Source organism: Phoca vitulina, unplaced genomic scaffold (genome assembly GCF_004348235.1).
Source record: "Phoca vitulina isolate PV1807 unplaced genomic scaffold, GSC_HSeal_1.0 scaffold3, whole genome shotgun sequence".
Lineage (NCBI taxonomy): Eukaryota > Metazoa > Chordata > Mammalia > Carnivora > Phocidae > Phoca > Phoca vitulina.
In genome coordinates this window covers 29,497,927-29,510,118 of record NW_022589706.1, presented here as the reverse complement: position 1 = coordinate 29,510,118, position 12,192 = coordinate 29,497,927, and the positions used below count along the sequence as shown (strand labels likewise).

At 43.5% G+C, this 12,192-nt stretch overlaps 1 protein-coding gene across 8 annotated transcripts in view; it reads right to left on the bottom strand.

Annotated features, from left to right (window-relative positions):
- The window catches only part of LIMCH1 (LIM and calponin homology domains 1), a 319,011-nt gene that overhangs the window by 83,373 nt on the left and 223,446 nt on the right, over window positions 1-12,192 (bottom strand). For 5 of the 8 annotated variants that reach the window (XM_032400265.1, XM_032400257.1, XM_032400260.1 and 2 more), the window contains exons 6-7: window positions 11,891-12,001; window positions 4,193-4,388 (exon numbers count right to left, since the gene is read on the bottom strand). In XM_032400265.1, the coding sequence (XP_032256156.1) occupies window positions 4,193-4,388; window positions 11,891-12,001 (307 nt within the window). Of the gene's footprint in view, window positions 1-4,192; window positions 4,389-4,775; window positions 5,042-11,890; window positions 12,002-12,192 lie in introns of those variants that run through there. The other 3 variants (XM_032400263.1, XM_032400262.1, XM_032400264.1) reach the window with 1 other exon arrangement.

Below are 12,192 nucleotides of genomic sequence, written 5' to 3'. Positions count from 1 at the left end.
TACAGGGTAAGTGCTTGATAAATGCTGACTACTCTCGATGTCATCATAGTTCTCGACCTGTCGCTAGTGAGCTGTGGGCTCCTAGGCTGGCTCTATCACACTTGCCTGTCCTCTTCTGTAAAAATTAGAATGAAATGATTTGCCCTGGAGATTAAATGATTTAATGGCTTTTAAAAGACTTTACAAGTTAGGGCGCCTGGGTGGCTCAGTTGGTTAGGCGACTGCCTTCGGCTCAGGTCATGATCCTGGAGTCCCTGGATCGAGTCCCACATCGGGCTCCCTGCTCGGCAGGGAGCCTGCTTCTCCCTCTGACCCTCCCCCCCTCTCATGTGCTCTCTCTCTCTCATTCTCTCTGTCTCAAATGAATAAATAAAATCTTTAAAAAAAAAAAAAAAGACTTTACAAGTTAAAAGCATTGACCATAAACAAGTCGTTCATTGTTGCAGGATGAAATAGGCAGTTTATGAATTATTCATCGCACTTGCTTTCAGCCTCCCTTCCGAAGTTTTGACCGTTTCAGTACTTGCTGGTTTTTGATTCATAACTTAGCACCTTTCCACCCCAAGTCTTTCATCAATGGTATCCGCCTGTCTCAGTGTCCCAGTGGAACGTTTAGAGGCCCCGTGAAATCTTTATAAACAAACGCTAACACTGCCTTCCCTTGCCAAACTCTTAGATTTGTTTTCTGATTTAATATTATCCCCATTTTACAGAGGTGGAAACAGAGGCTCAGAGACGCAGAAAGAGCCCCTTCCACATGGCTGGAACGTAATGGCTCAGGACTCCCAATTTCTGTTCTCCAGACTCCAATCCAAAGTTCCTTCCTCTGTGACGAACTTCTCTTGGAGAAATGTCCTCTGCTTAAAGCATCCTGACTGGGGGAAGCACTACACTTTCTCGAATAAACGAATGAAAGAAAATGATTCTTCAATCATCTATGAAGGCTTAGTAATGAATTAAGAGTTGTCTCCATTTTCTAATGTCTAAAATCCTATCATCTATGAACCTTCTTTGTGTACAGTATCTAAAAACATATTATCTGTAATAATCTCAGTGAAAGTCTCAAAATAGGTTGTTTAACAAATACACAGATCACCCTTTTCCTTCCCACAATTACTCTTTGATAAATGTCTTCAACAGACAGTGCAAGAAAAGTTAATTTGCAGATGCCCTGAGGCAGAGTGACTCAGTTGAAAGAAGTGCAGTTTTCTGGACTTAGAGGCCAGGGTCTAATTTCGGCTCCATCCTACTAGCTGTGTAGCTCTGCGAAATTTAAACCCTCTGTTCCTCAGGGTCCTCATCGGACACATGGAGATGTTAAGGCAGCTCTGACAGGTATTGTGAGGATTCAAGAAGATGGTGCAAAGCACCTAGGAAGTGGCTGGTAGAGCACACCCTCAGTAAATGCTAGAATCCTTATCAAAGGCCAGGACTTCCAAAGAGTTTGACTTCACCCCGAAAACACAGATATATATACCAGGGTGGCTTCGCTATTTATAGCCAAAGTTAGGAAATGACAATGCAGCACATGATGATGATATTACTTTATCAAAGTCTGAGTTTTCCTTCCCAGAGGGCTACATTTCTCCCTTTTCCAGTAACTGGAGCGGGGGGGGGGGGGGGAGCGTTCTTTTTTCCCCGTATTTTGGCCATATACACCCCTAGCCCTTGGCTTTCTCATCTCCCTCTACCACCTTAATTTCTTTCATTCCTTATTTCTCTCCCTCAACTCCTCTTTTCTATAAAAGAACACTCATTTAACAAAATACATCATATTTCTAAACTATGTTCTTAATTTTAAATGCATCTGAGTAGAAAGGTTTGTGTTTCCTCTTCAGTGAGGTCCATTAAGTGGCCTCAGGAGGATGCTAGCAGAGGTGAGGGGAGGAACCGGGACCTGTGTAGCAAGACAGATTGGCGGAACTAACCCTGGGGACCCACAGCATCCCGACCGGGTAGCTCTCGGGTGCAACCCATAGAATCGTGGCACCTCTTATGAGCGTGGCTCTTGATTGTCCCCACGGAATGGGTCAGTGGGCCTTGAGGATATTAAAATATTGACCCAATGTGGAACTGGAGAATTTTATGCTAAGATTTTCCCTAATTGATTGTGAGTCCTTAGGAAATAAATTTTCAAGACTTAAAAAAAAAATGTTCTTCTAAATTTGAAAGTGTTTATTAGGACTAGCAATCTTATTGATTAGCATCGTTAAAAATAGACCATAAATTCTAATAAAACACAACACCTATTTGAATAAAATTACACTATTTTTAAAGGCAGATTTAAAAAAGTGTGTGTGTGTGTGTGTGTGTGTGTGTGTGTGTGTGTGTTTTAAACCTCATTAGGTCTTGATTCGTTTATAAGAACATAAGCCTGAAGGTATCAGGCTGCTTGGTGAAATCTATGTTTAAGGTGCTCTCTTTCATGGATGGTGTTCTGTGAGGCTCAATTTCATATTATTCTTTACATGGAAAAATATTTATAAAAAGACTCTAGCTTATCAATCTTAATTGCTGCAAATTAAATTGTGCCTCAGCACATATTAGTGCAATATTAGTAATTACCATCTCAAATCCCTTCAAGATGTCACTCATTACAAACTCTGAGCCCCTCAAAGCTGTGACAGAATATAAAACCACTTATAAAACCAAGATGAACAAAGTAATAATTTTTTTAAAAAACAATCAAAATAAAATGAAATAGTCTGGTTCAGATATGTTTTGTGCAAGTAAATCTACCTTTTGGTTATGTTAAACTTCAGTTAGGTCACGTACTTGGCATTGTAACTTCTAATGCTGTGGGTGGTACTTAAGATGTCATATAAAATTTTAGAAATGTTTTTCAAGCAGTTCACAATGCACCATGGAATTCTTTTGGAGTCACATACTATGTTGCCCTGAGGCTAATCTACTTGTTGGAAAGCTTAAGCACTAAACAAAGGCATTAGTTCAGTCATTCTAGAATTTAAAAAATTTATTAGGTAAACAGAAGTTGTGGGCAAATTAGGTTTAAGAGTTTAAGTTTTGGACTCACACTTCTTGAGGCTAACATTGTTACACTACTTAATGACAGTTGATATTTGTCACTTAACAACTTGAGGACAATTACTTAACCTCTATAAGGTTCATCTGTAAAATACAGACAAGGAATGTCTCACAGCCCGGGGTGGGGTGGGGGGACTAAGTCAGAAACTATGTATCTCGTACTCTGGTGCTAAGGGCTAAATGAGATGCTAGGTGTCAAGTAATTAAGTCAGGACCTAGGCACATTAAATACTCAAGGATTTTAGACAGAGTTTTATAGCTGAAAGGGATCTTTCAGCCATAAAAGGGAATTTTCATCTTAGAGAGAAGCCTTAAGTCTCTAGGAATATTAGCATCAATCGAGCAATGCATTAAAAAAACAGAAACAAATAAAAAATGCCCCACTAACCTCAGTGCGTTCCTGCAAGTTTAAGTTTATATATGCCGAACCAAGCCATTTTCCCTTCCTAAAAGTACAAAGCTACAAGATAAGTGATGTAAACAGCTTCTGGAAAATATGCCTTAAATTTACATCAGGTCGCACGACCACACATTTTTAAAGAAAAATGATCATTCCTTACAGGTGGTAGAAAATCCAGGGGATTTAAATCAAACCCAGACTCAGAACAAACAGGCAGTCTGGGCTGTGTACATTGGGGGCCACCCGCACGGCTCCAGGCAACGGTCAGGTATCGTAAGCATCGAACAGATTGCCAAAACCCTGCCAATTAAAGTGTCCCGGGCTTCAGCACCTTCCCAAGTGCGTGTAGTGCATTTCCAGCTAGCTGGAAGTTGATTCATTTTCACTTCTGCACTGTGGTACTCACACATTTCCCTTCCTCATACCCAGAGCATATAAACCTTCGGCACACTTTATGAGCTAACGGCCTGCACAGCGTCTTGATTCACTGAGACCAAGGGAGGAATGATGTAACATATTTTCCAAGAGAAGAGAAGCTCACTGAGGCAATGTTCAAACTGCCGGCAAAGCCAAGCCAAATTCTAAGGGCCACGAAAAACAACATTAAAAATGCTTTTCTTCTCCCAGTTTAGAGTTACCGGGTCCCAGCACGGTGGATCTGGAGCCCGCCTTCCGTCCACGGGTGACAAGGCAGCTCTTGTGAATGCTCAACTCTAAGACGTGCAGTGTACGAAGGCTGCAACCTACCATCGCTGCTTCCCCTGAGGACTACATCTGGTGAAGGGGTCTGCCGGGAACGGGAGCCAAAGGAATCCAGGCTGTCGAAGGAATCATCTCTGCCGTGGCGAGGGGGAGACAGGGAGTCGCTGCGCTCGGAATCCCAGCAGTCTATGTAGCCACTGTCTCGGATACTACGTTTGGGACTCTCAATGTCATCAGTCTCCTGTCCAAAAATAAAACGAAAAGGATATTACAGACACTTGAGCAACAGATGGAGAGCCTCTGATACCAGGAAAATCTAGCTCCGGGTGGTCTTCAAAAGATCCTGCGTGTGGTGTCAGGATGGAAAAAATTATGGCCCGGATTATCATCCACAAGCCAACGTTGCATCCTTCCACCCTCCCTGCCTCAACTTTCCCCATGAGAAAAGCGTGCACATTTCAAATAAATAAATAAATAAATAAATAAATAAAAATCCAAGTAACTCACATCCTACCACGTTTAAAAAAAAAAAAAAATGGAAGGAATGAAGAATAAAAGCCTCATTAAGTTTGGATTCACAAGAGTACAGAGACCGACCAAAACAAAACTAAACACCAAAAGCCTTAACCTTGACCCGTCTCTCGGAATCCATAGGCGCATGCCTGTTCTGGGACCGAGCCCCCGGGTTGGCAGCGCGATGGCTCCTGGTTACGCTAGCTGGCCAAGGCACACAGCGTTTGTTTTTGCCGCAGAATCAGGTCTGTAAAGTCTGGAGCAAGCAGCACGCGTCCATCTCCTGCTACCTTGAAGGGAAATTCCTGCTCTGAAAGGGAGCTGTCTTTCGGAGGCGGAAAGTTTAAAAAAAAAAAAGCAATGAAAAATATGCAAACTGCTTTTCCCGATGCCTCAGAAGAATCCAGGCATGCTCTCGCTCTCGGCCAGCCCCTGGCGCTGGGGGAGCTGAAGCGCTTGCGGCTGACCCACATGTTCGGAGCAGGGAGAACAATGGCTGTCTTTGACAGCCTGTGATTATAAATTCTTTCCAGCGCAAGCAGCACATACTAAAACACTGAAACCCCAGCAGCGGAAAGGTCAGTCAAAGCCATCCTCACCCTTGCATTAGAATAAAAGCCTTGTTCCCGCCAGTGTTGTTGCATTCATTACAATCGGCCAGGCTGACGAAAACAAAAATAACGCCGGTCACTCAAAGATAAACCTCAATTTAATCTCCTCCAGACTGTCACTTAAAATCTGGGCTGCGGAGGATGCTGGTGGAGGGGCCCGCGCTCCTCGGCAAAGACTGGAATGTCACCCTGTGGATGTCCTGGGATGCTCGGGAAGGTCCCCTCCACATTCCCGATAGAGAGGAAAAATAAACAGATATTCTCTGCATGGTAGCAATTTTGGAAACTGCCTGAACCGACTGATATGCCCACTGGAGCCCGTGCCTTTGTAGCACATGGCTTTGCCAGGTGCTTATCCGTTCTCTCCAGCGCCCCCAACACACTCCGCAGCGGGAGGCATTCCGAAGGGCCGGCGCGGCTGTAATTTGCAAGGCACACACGGGTTTGGCCTGGAGAGAAGGGAGTGGGAGACAGGAGGGCAGAACAGACAGAAACACCCTGCAGCCTCCACACAGAGGCCCTGATTAGGGCCCCGGAAGAAGAGGTTGTCACATGGCCCCGGTGAGTGCAGCCCACTTGACCCTCCAGAGGAAGGCAGAAATTCCAGTTATGGAAATTAAGGTAGTTTACTTGTAGGTCAGAAGTTCACCGAGACTTGAACAAAAGCCAGGCCTGACTAGCTGCAAAAGGAAGAACTCATCAACTAACTGAGAAGTATAGATTTAAATTGGATATGGTTCTGTATTTAATTTCTTTGGAAATGCAAATAATAATCGTGGGTTATTGATTCACCGAGAATAGGCCAAATGGCTAAAAAAATGAAGGTCACTCCTATTGAATACTTACTATGGGTCTAGGGCTACACTTGTTGCTTTTTGCACATGTATTTAATCCTCACAACCCTACAATGATGTCGTTAGCATTGTCCTCATTTTACAGAAGAGGACAATAAGAATCAGAGAGGTTAAGTAACTTGGCTGAGGTTACAGAGTAAGCAGCAAAACTGTGATTCCAACACACGATTCCATCTCCAAATCCCAAAGGGTAAAACCTGCCAACGTCTGATCAAATTTGAGGTGGTTATAGTTGCCATTACCATCATCACCTCTCCAACTACGGGACACTCATGGCCTCCTTACTCTGTGAATGATGCTAATCTGGGGGATGCCCCTTTCCTAACTGCTGTTTATGCCTACATCACCAAACTATAAATACTGCAAAAGAGAGGCAGCTTAGGGTAGGTTAGGAGCTTAGGGTAGGTCTTGGATGCTCAACTGACTGGGTTTAAATCCTGCCTCCGCCTCTCGTCATCTATATGACCTCAGGCAAGTTATTAGTTTTCTAGTCTGATTTCAGTTTTCTCATCTGTTCAATGGAGCTGATAATACCATCTATCTCGCAGGATTGCTGGGAGGGTTAAACATGTTAACATACAGAGCATTCAGAAGAATGCCTGATGCATAAGTGCTCAAAAAGTGTTAGCTATGGTTATAATTACTTCCGTGTATTCATTTGGGTATGTAAATGTCAATATGTAAATCATACAGACTTTGTGAATGTAGGGAAGGACACAACCTGTATGTGCACTGATCCTCTCCTATCTCCTTCTCCATTTATATCCCATAACTAGTTGCCTTGGACCGAGGTTCCCATCAGAGAGGGCAGACCCTCGGAACCAGGTCACTCGTCATGTCTAGAAATGACACAATTTTATGAGCTGCTTGGTGCAGCATTACAAACTGGATTTTCAAGAAAATAATAATAATCAGAAAAGCTCTTCCAAAGGCCCAAATATCTTCCCCACCCCTACTACAAACCACAAGAGAACAGAAAGAAAGAAAGAAAAAGTCAACATGTCTCTTGGAGCTTCGGCTGCTTTCTCACAGCTTGTTATGGGAAAGAAAAACAGAAAAGCCATTCTGTTCATGACTGCGTAGAAAGCCAAGAATGAAACCGCGGATCCAGCAAGAGAGCAGGAAGCCGAAAGGCATGGCCAGTTTGAAAAGTGAAAAACAGGCCACCCGTGGTCACCCTTGGCCAACCTGGTCCCTTGGAACCTCAGGGTGAGGCAAGAAGTTGGTTCTTCAGCCAAAAATAAAGATGTGGACATCAGCTGGATAAGCAATTTTATTGGATTCCATCAAGTCAACCAAAGTTAAGCTTTTGGGGGAGAACAAAAGCTATAAACCAGCACAAAGGCTAGCATGGTCCAAATTCTCCTTTTGCGGGGTCTAGTTATGTCATCGATGCTTTTCATCCAGGAACCCAGGAAATTTTCGACATCTACAGAAAGCACTTTAGGGATAGGAGACAAGACCCAAATCTATCCATTGTACTAACTGCTAGTTGTTCTAATAAACGTACGTTAATGAATGCGGTGAGAACTATCAACATCTATGGTATTTTTGGATCGTTTCACTCATCTGTCCTTTTCTTATCCCTCTTTGTCAGAGATAATGAGAACCAGCTAAGGTTGTGGGTGACTTACAGTATCTGAGAAACTCCAGATGCTTCTGTGTTACCACTCAACATTTTCTGCTTCCTTTGTGATTTATAAAGTGGCTAAATCCTATTCTGGAGTGTTTTAGGGTTCTGCTTTTCCAGCTTGATGACCCATCTGCACCTACCACACTCTGGCTGGGGAAGCTATTCACTCCTAGGATATTTACCGAGCATCTTCTATGTGCCAGACACAGTCCTAATGCTGGGCACACAACATTCGGCAAAGTCAATAAATACCCTGTCCTCACGGGCCTTATGTTCTAGTAGGAAAGACAAAAGGGAAATGGAAAAACCGATAAATGAATACAAAGTTGGGTGGTAAGTATCATGAAAAAATAAGGCAGGTTAAGGGGAGAGAAGCTGATGTTGGTTGCTATTTTAGGCAGAGGTCTGTTCTTGCCCATCTCATTCCCCCGTCTTTATCCCCTTGTTCTAGTTAACACCCCTCCCCTCCTGAAACGGTAGTGCTTAGGCCAATCCTGGTACCTGTTACCCTTGGTCACAGAGACTGGGCCAGAGTATACCCCTAGGAATTTTGCAGCTGGGCCTAGAAGGAAGAATTTCCTTGTTTTCTGGGCAAGGAGCTAGAAGCAGGTAATCCTGGAGATGCTGTTGGCCATGTTCCCTGATGCGAGGAAATCTCAAGGAGAGATAGGAAGAGGTGAGAGAGAGACGTAAAAAGGCAGAACCCAGACTGCTCACTTGCCAGCTCTAGTCCCTGAGATTCTAAGGCCACTTAGTCCCCATGATTCTTCCTTCAACCTCAACATTCTCACAGTAATGCCCCTTTGTTCCACTTCAGTGTCCCCTCTGTTGGGAGACCTCCTCTGACATATCTGGGCTCACTGAGAGGCCATTGTCACTATGCTCTCAGAGCTTTTTTTTTGGCATATAGCAGCAGCCACCTACTATGAATACTACTATGTGCCAGACGCGTCTGCTAAGGGCTCTACACATGTTACTGTACAAGTTGGTAATTTTTAGAAATATTTTTAAAAGATTTTATTTATTGATTTTTGAGAGAGAAAGAGAGAGCAAAAGGGCACGAGCAGTGGGGAGAGGCAGAAGGAGAGGGAGAAGGAGTCTCCCCACTGAGCAGGGAGCCCAATTCGGGGCTCGATCCCAGGATCATGACCTGAGCCAAAGGCAAATGCTTAACTGACTGAGCCACCCAGGCACCCCTACAAGTTGATAATTTTTTACAAACATTTCTCTCACTAGAGAAATGAATATAAAAAATTTCTGGTTAGTCTCCTTTGTGAAAGAAAACATTTCGATTGCAAATTTCTTTCAGCCTGTCTCCATGCCGAAGCAATTCTAGTTGTCTCCTCAGTATCTGCTCCTTTTCTTCTCCAGTGAAAACCCACAGGGTTTAGCTGAAATACAGCCTACCTTTCCCAAGTCTTTCCTTGCAGGTAGGTTTGGATGTGTGACCAAGTTTAGGTCAATAGGATATGAGCAGAGGAGTAGTGTATGACTTAGCAGACGTGTGTTTAAAGGGAGGGCAGAGGTCCTTCATCTCCTCATCCCTCCTTTCTCCTGGCTCAGATGTGGATATGGTGGCTAAAGCTTGCACAACCATGATGGACCAGAAGGTGAGAACCCAAGGATTGAGGATGTTGGAGTAAAAGGACAGAAGGACCCTGGGTCCCTGATGATCACCTGCCCACTGCTCATGTTCAGACCTCTTTTATGTAAGTTTGAAATTAAATTCATCTTATTTAAGCCACATTTAGAGTTTTCTGCACTTATCAGACAAACCCAATTTTAATTGATAAAATGAGATAATATCTATTCCAGATAAATTAGTATCTCTAGGCATTGGATATATCTGTGACGTTCAGATCAATTACTCTCTATTCAGAGGCATGGGAGTACCACAGTTGGCCATTTAGTTAAGTCATGCTGTGTCCAGTGATACCAAGTACTCTCTTGGGTCCTGTGATATTGTACTATGTTCATTAAAAGAAGGGAACCGCTGTTAGCAACGACAGGTCATTTCAAGGCAGCTGACGTAACAAGGGTCAGCTCAATATGGTCTCAGTCGAAGGGTTGCTGAAGAAACCATAGCTGCTTAGAGTATAGAGGAGCTGGACTAGTGATGGTAAGAAATGTCCATAGCAAGAATAAATCAGGTTCCAAGGGAATCCAGCAAAGAAAGGAACTGTGAGGCAGGGCTTTTAAACAGTTGTACAAAGATGACCCATGGGTGGCTCAGTCGGTTGAGCATCCGACTCTTGATTTGGGCTCAGGTCATGATCTCAGGGTCATGGGATCAAACCCCACATCGGGCTCCCCGCTCAGCGCGGAGGCTGCTTGTCCTCCCTCTGCTTCTCCCCCTGCTTCTCCCCCAACTCGTGATTTCTCTCTCTCTCTCTCAAATAAATAAATAAATAAATAACTTTAAAAAAAAAGAGATGACCCATGTATCATTATTCAAATCCAAATTTAATATAAAAAAATAAGTATTCAAATTTCACAAATCAGACTAAACCTTACCTTTGTACTTGCTCTAAGAATAGAGTTACATGAAAAATTAAAGGACCCACGAGAGTAAAAAGTAAGAAACAGTGTATTGTGTGGGTGTGTTCAGTTTATTTTTAAAGGAATTTAGCTTAAAGGACTTTGTTTATATGCATAACAACCAGTATGAAAGCTTTGTCCATTTACAAAATACATGAGCCAGATCGGCTCAAGCCAAATGGGAAGAACTGTCAGGACCATTATCTTTAATTTAAAGAAAGAAGGATAAATTATTAGAAAGGTGGAGCACATTCTTGTTTTCAGTATGAAAAGAAAGTCTGTAAAGCGGGGAATGTCTCTCAAGGTCTCATTAGTGCATTTCGTTTGCATGTTAGAGAAATGAGGAAGGGCAAGGCCTGGACTATTTGTGCTACGATAGGGATCTTATCCAAAATCCACGGATGTGACAACTGAGCCTCATCCACTCACTAGGCTGGCTGGGTGGGCCTGCCTGAGCGCAGTCCTATATCCTAGGACTTTGGGTGAGTTCCTGTACATTGCTGAACCTTAAAAAGGAACACACAGGCAGACATACATAATACATCCCCCTGTTTCTTTGACAAATTCCTACCTTAAGTCAGTCTTTCCCATAACCAAATAAACAAATAAAGCTTTAAATACTGTAAAAAAAAAGTCTTCCGGATTTCCACGTCACCCAAATACAATGGCCGTAAAATGCACATCTCCGCAGAGAATGCTTCTAATTTGTCAGGGCCCGTCCAGGGTGGATGGCCAGGCAAGAGCTTGGCAGACATGACTTCACCCATACCAAGGCCGTGACGGGTAAGCAAAATGACCTTTAGGACAAATGCAGAGCAAGTCTTCATTTTTGTATAATACTGTATTGTTTAATTCAGGCGTTATTCCCTCAAGAAAACAAGTGCAGAGCTCTCTGGCATACAAAGCCACATGCTGACAGATTGCATTTGCTCTTTTGGAATTAAAGTTGGAGAGAACTCAGACCTTCCATTCTCTGAAAGCTATAAAAGTTCAGGTAGGCATGGCACCCAAGGCAAAGACCGCATTGGTAAGTCAACTAGTCCTTTCCTGGAGGGCAGGACATCTCTGGTCTGTGCAATTTCACCCCGGTGAACTGTTAAGGATCTTAAAAAGAAGCAAATGTGGGGCACCTGGGTGGCTCAGTCGGTTAAGCGTCTGCCTTTGGCTTGGGTCATGATCCCGGGGTCCTGGGATCGAGCCCCATGTCGGGCTCTCTGCTCAGCAGGAAGCCTGCTTGTCCCTCTGCCCCTCCCCCTACTCGTGCTTGCGCTGTCTCTGAAATAAATAAATAACATCTAAAAAAAAAAATGAAGTAAATGTGTTAATTTCCCATCTTATATTAACCTCTTGGGATAAAGAAGGAAAGTCAAGGGGCGCCTGGGTGGCTCAGTCGGTTAAGCATCTGCCTTCAGTTCAGGTCATGATCCCAGGGTCCTGGGATCGAGCCCCGCATCAGGCTCCCTGCTTGGCGGGAGGCCTGTTTCTCCCTCTCCCGATCCCCCTGCTTGTGTTCCCTCTCTCGCTGTGTCTCTCTCTTTCAAATAAATAAATAAAATCTAAAAAAAAAAAAAAAAAAGAAGGAAAGTCAAGTTACCTTTCTCATCTGAGCCAGCAAGCCTTCAAACTCCTTCAGGTTCAGTGTCGTGCCGCTATAGGACGCCGAGCTATTTGCTGCTTTTCCCAGCCAGTAAATGGTAACTAGTACCTGTGAAACAAACCCGGGCACAAGAGCAGGAGAATTTTCCCTCAAGAATGACTTTTAAACTAAGGAATCAATAGTGCCCCACCAAGAGGAAAGCCGGAAGGAGAGAATGTGACACTGATTTACAAAAACCACCATCCATGAGGTATCCATTAAATGTGAAATCATTTTAATAAGAACCCAATGCTCTATCA